The 5,871-nt window shown below is 31.4% G+C and overlaps 1 protein-coding gene across 1 annotated transcript; it reads right to left on the bottom strand.

The window, feature by feature from the left end:
- Positions 1-272: 272 nt before the first annotated feature.
- Positions 273-2,187, bottom strand: LOC108983290. Its single transcript, XM_018954877.2, has 2 exons — positions 1,367-2,187; positions 273-474 (listed from the first exon to the last, which is right to left on the bottom strand). Exons 1-2 carry the CDS (start codon positions 2,045-2,047, stop codon positions 409-411), a joined length of 747 nt encoding a protein of 248 aa, XP_018810422.1. The 5' UTR covers positions 2,048-2,187; the 3' UTR covers positions 273-408.
- Positions 2,188-5,871: the final 3,684 nt, after the last annotated feature.

Genomic DNA, 5,871 nt, shown 5'->3' with positions numbered 1-5,871 from the left:
AAGATTAGCGAGCTTGTTTGAAATAAATAAAGAGTAATTATATAACCATTTTTGTACAATTATATTTTAAATTGAATGTATTTTTATAAAATCATGTTATTTTAATAAATTATTTTATAAAAATATCCATTGTAAAAAGTGTTGTATGCGTATTATTTTTCATAAATAAAAGAGCAAATCTCATTCAAGTCTTGTAAAAAAAAATATATGATCGGATGTAAGCCAGATTTTTCGATAATTTTCACTTAAAAGATCTAAGAGAGAGCATGGTATTTTGAGAATTCTTATTTCCATAAAATGCACAAAGAAGTCAAGTTCCCAAAACCAGAACAACCAATTCACATGACTACGTACAAAACCTAAACTTACCTGCATTTTTATTTACTTGGAAAGAAAATGATCGAGTGTCTAGGTATCAGAATACTCGTGGATCTTCCTCCATCCTCTACAACAGAGTTGAGAAGTTTTAGGCTGCTGCATCACCCACAGGGCACAGAGTAATTAAGGAATATTGAAATTTTTATTCAAGAAAGCAAAAACTATAGCAGCTTCCACAACTATGAAGAGAAAAAAAAAAATTACATATAATGTGTGGTGTGTGAGGATATGTGTAGAATTTTTCAATTTGTTATAATTTTGACCGATCTGTACAGTTTGAAAATACCTTAAAAAAATGGTAAAAAAAAAAAAAAAGAAAAAGAAAAAACTGTTTGGGAAAATAACAACATGACGTACAAGATCACCAAGTAACATCATCAATGCTTATCAGAAGATAATAAAGCAAAAGAGAATTCAGTGTAAGCGCAAGACAAAATCGTTATTTAAAGAGAGACATAATCGTTACTTCAAAAGAAATATTATATAAAAATAAATTCACAAACTATCGTATCTTAATGTTATATGTTAGATAATAGTTTAATTATAAAGAAATTTTATAAAAATAAATTCAAAAATGACTTAGGCCCCCTTGAATAGTTAAAGTGTTTCATTTCTTTTCATTATTACAATTTTTTAAAATTTTCACACTAAATAATATTCTAATAATATTTTATTATTTTGTAACTTTTATCGAAAATTATTTTATCTTATCTCACTATCTAAACTATACCTTAAAAATATAATGATGAAATGTGATGAAATAAATTAAAATCACTTCTCAATCCATACGCGAACTTAGCAATTAGAACAATTCTCGACCTTTCAAAAAAAAAAAAACACAATTCTCGAAGAAATTTTCTGTTATTGCAATCTCTGAAACTTCTGCATGGCTCAAGATTACATAAACCAGAGACAATGCTTCAAAATCCTCTAGAAAAGCACACTCTGTACCTTGTGAAAATCCAAGAAAGAGGATTATTATTTGTACCTGATTACCGTTCAAACCCTCACTGGATCCGTAGTCTGAAGCCTGATCACCATTTACCGAAGAATCGAAATTTTTCTCGTTGGACCCGTTGTGATCTGGAGCGTCTTCTTCCTCCTTATAATCACGTGTTTTCTCATTGGATCCGTAGTCGTCAGCGTCCCCAATGGCCTCTTCCATCATAATATCCCCAGCACCGTTCGGTTCCCGGACTGCCCACAAAATGTCGGCCGCATGCTCGCAAACGAACACATCCTCATTTTCCAGCATTGAAATAGCCGGACTTGGGTTTTCTTTCTCCGAATAGGAGTCATTCTCAGACGGTGCTGGTTCCTTTCTAGCAAGGGCAGTTTCTGACAGTAACAGAGCCTCAAGGATTGAACCGGTATTCCATCGAATAGTGAGAAGAAACTCCGCGAGCTGAGCTTCTACGTCCAAGAGCTCGTGATCAGTTCCGGCCGGGGACTCTTGTTTCGATTCTTCGTTTTTTGGCGCGGGGGAATCCAACTTCAATTTCTTCGACGCGGTATTTGAACTTTCAGGCGAAGCTAATTGTGTATTGGTAAGATCTTCGATGGTGAGGGTACCACCGCTCACGAGCTCCGGCGCCGGCTCCGGAGGCAAAGAATCCTCTGGCTCTTCTTTCTCCAAAAGGTCAGGAAGTTTTCCGAGGCTTGAAGACATTATACAGGGAGAAAATAGATTTTAGAGGGAGAGAGAGAGAGCGTACAGTTTACGCACTTATTACAGCGAGATATTGGCAGGGCGCTAGAGAGAGAGAGAGAGAGAGGTTATTCTAAGCACGTGGATAGGGGGTGCCAACTAGGATTCTCCTAGTAACGCAAATATCGGTAGTTAGTTGCAGTTTCAGTTGAGACAGTTGGAGGGAGAATTTAGAAGGAACTGAAGAAAGAAGTTAAGAAGACTTGGGTAGAGTATCAGGCTAATGACCCTTGATGTCCTCGATCTGCCCAGTTGTTACAAGCTAGGACTGCTGCTCTGCTCGACCTTCTGCTTCAGCCTTCACATGAGGATTTTTTCCATCCATGTGGTGTATCTGCCCCCGTATATATAATCCCTAGCCGACATTGCTGCTATGACGGCTGAGTGCTTGGCTCTAACAGCTGCATCATATTCTTAGGGTCTATTTAGTCTCAAAAAGCACTTAAATATAATTAAAAAAATTTTAATGGAAAAATTAAGTTGTTTGGATATTACGCATTAAAGTACGTTTAGGCTCCGTTTGCTTACTTCAGTTGAGTCCAGTCTACTTTTAAGTTAAGTCTAACATCTAAACACTCAACTCTCAAAATTATTAAACTCATCCCAACTCAAAACCTTATTATACGTGTGACCCACAATATTTTTTTATTTCTCATAAAAAGTACTAAACTCATATTAACATCCAAACACACTTTAAACTCAGTTTAGATGGGTTTCACATAACTCCATTCATTATTCAACTCACTACTATTCATAAAGAACTTAATTCAGTTGAGTTTAGCTCAACATCCAAACGCAGTCTTAATCTCAAATAAGATAAAATATACATTTCAAGAAAAATATCTTTAAATACTTTTTCTCAAACATGCTTTTCTGGATAATGTAGAACGTGATTTCAATTTAAAAAAATTGTCAATGATCGAAAATATTAGTACAACTTTTAGATAAGAATAATGATATTCTTACTTCCTCCTTTACAACTGTTTTACTATCCAACTGTTTTTTTCCTTTTGCTATTTGAATTTGGATTAAAAATCTCAAAACATGACTTTCTTGCATAATTTAGAAGAAAATAAATTTAATCAACTAATGTAATCATGTAATTTAATTCAAAATAAATTCAATTTTATAAAACTTAACCTTTTGCTCTTTGAGACAATTTTTATAAAATTAAATTTATTTTGAATTAATTTACATAATTACGTTAGTTGGTTGAATTTATTTTCTTCTAGATTATGCAATAAGGTCATATTCTGAAATTTTTAATCCAAATTCAAATAGAGAAAAGAAAAAAAATATCTGAATAGTAAAACAATAGTAAATGAGGTGTAAAAATATCATTATCCGATAGATAATTATAACCTTTAAACTTTCAAGGATTGGTTATAATTTTTAAAAAACCAAATGATCTTCAATGTCATTTCTACCTCAAAAAGTACTTTTTTAAATTTGTTTCCAAACAAATGTAACATGTTTGAAAGTTTATTAAATTTATTATTATTGCAATAGATAGTTTTTTAATAGTAGAATTTATCATTTAAGTTATAAGCTATATAAGCTGCCCTAAATCTATAAGCTATATTTTTCACATCAATCCCAAACATGATTACTAATAAGCTCTACTATTAAAAAGTTATTTACTGTTTGGTAACCATATGTTTAAAGTGGTTTTAAACATGTTATATTTGCTTGGAAACAATATAAAAAAAAAATTTTGAGGTAAAAATGATATATAAAAAACTAAAAGGTCATTTGAAAGTTGTAGTGTCGTGCATGTGATAAGATCAAAAGGTAAAATTATAATTATCTTAAAATTGTATAGGTATTTTTACATTGATAGTCTTTTTTTAAATTGGAACCATATTTTGCATTATTCGAAAAAACACATTTGAAGAAAAGTAGAAAAGCACCAAAATAATATTTTTTTCTCAAACATACTTTTTAGTTTATTTGAAATTAAAATGCATTTTAATATGTAACAACCAAACAACCTAAGTTTATCATTAAAGAGCTTTTAAGGCCAAACACTTTTTAAGACCCCTAATGTAACTCCAAACAGGCCCTAAGGCCTTTACACTATGCAATGCTTACGTAACATAATTTGATTTGGAAAATAAATTTTATAATTTGAATCTTATAATCAAATCTTACTATTTAAGTTATGTAAATTTTGTGATTTATACACCGGCTCGAGAATAGAATGATTCTATAAATTATATGAGTAATACTGGATATATATAATGAGTGTACATGCAAAACTTGGATACTCCAAAATTATATAAATCATTTCCTAAATTACATAGTTATCTTATTGAGATCTTATTTTGTAAACAATACCCTAATCATTCTTAAACAAACGTCACAAATCTTTAACAAACATATCCCGTGCCATAATCTCATTTCACTTCTAATATATAAACACTTCAAAGTTTCAATGCTAATTTTGAGTTCCGTTTTTCATGTTTCGCTGCATCTCATCTGTTTAGTGCCTATCTTTTTCATTTTCATTGTCTTCTTCTTCATATTTGTCAACATAATGAAATATTATGATATGTTAATCGATGTAAACATTTTGTTTTTCATCCTTTTTTTTCTTCTTTTGTTATTGTTTTCTCAAGCTCCCTTTTCTTCTTAATTTTGTCGTCTTCTCGAGCCTTAAACTCATTTTTATCTGCAATCCAATTCAAAATTGGAATTTTGTGTCTAAAATCTAAAAATAATTTGCTCTCTTCAAATGCACCACATAAGAGAGCGAAGTGTACATACTCATAAAAAACAATTGATCGTAGGGTACAACATCATTGCAAATTAGGGTAATAGTTGAAGTAATTTACAACTCCATATACCATTTAATTTACCTTTTAAGAATGAAATGACAAATTGAAATTTTCTAAAAAACATTATGCATACTATATATAATCTTTACCATAAAGAACCTATATATCTTGTGAAATTAATACCCCATAGTCTTGCATCACAATGAGGATATAGCATTCCAACTTACACATGATCAGTCAAGCCCAAAAGTCAGCCAAATTAATATAGGATCTGAAAATAAGCAAATATTAAGATAAAACTAACATCATTTTTGCTGACCTAAGATGTGGGTCAAGACCTAATTAACAAATTAAATATAAAAGGAGATGGGGAAGAGAGAAAATTTGAGGGCTACATTTTTGCTATTGTCTATTATTCTTGAATATATATATTTATTTCCCTATTTATACGTGAATGAGGCTAGAAAAAGAATATAAATACAATAAACCAATGATATGGTAGAGCATAAGTCATATTACCGTGAATACTAGAATATTATGAATATATTCTATAATAAGTATGGTAATATTCTAACATTTCCCATCAAACTCAGTATGATGATGAAAACATGATCTTGAGTTTGTAAATAAGATCACTTTGCCGGCCAGGTGGATAAGACATGGGGATTTGATTGACGACCCGACAAAAGATGTCTATGTGGCGTGGTGGAAGTGGATGGTGGGCAAAAATAAAGCGATATATGATATTGATTATGAAAATGAGGGCAACAATCTATTAAGTGCACGGGAAGCCTTTGAAGGATGTGTGGTGAACGGAAAAAAATATTAAAAAATATGTTAAATCTGAGACTTATCACGAATGATGATCTAATTATAAGTGTGTAAGAAGCCTCTAGAGAACGTGTGGTGAACGTGAAAAAAATCAAATAACATGTTAAATATGAGACTTACCATGAACGTCGATCCATTAAGTGCGGAGGAAGCCTCTAGAGAAGTTGTGGTGAGCAA

This window comes from Juglans regia, chromosome 13 (assembly GCF_001411555.2).
Source record: "Juglans regia cultivar Chandler chromosome 13, Walnut 2.0, whole genome shotgun sequence".
In the NCBI taxonomy this organism is placed as follows: Eukaryota; Viridiplantae; Streptophyta; class Magnoliopsida; order Fagales; family Juglandaceae; genus Juglans; species Juglans regia.
The sequence above is the reverse complement of the archived record's forward strand: the minus strand, read 5'-3'. Positions and strand labels throughout refer to the sequence as shown.

Excerpts from the sequence above, each read along its gene's own strand:
- LOC108983290 (XM_018954877.2), bottom strand. The coding sequence starts at position 2,047 with ATGTCTTCAAGCCTCGGAAAACTTCCTGACCTTTTGGAGAAAGAAGAG. Across the intron at positions 475-1,366 it reads AGGGTTTGAACGGTAATCAG|CAGCCTAAAACTTCTCAACT; the intron begins GTACAAATAATA and ends TGGGTGATGCAG.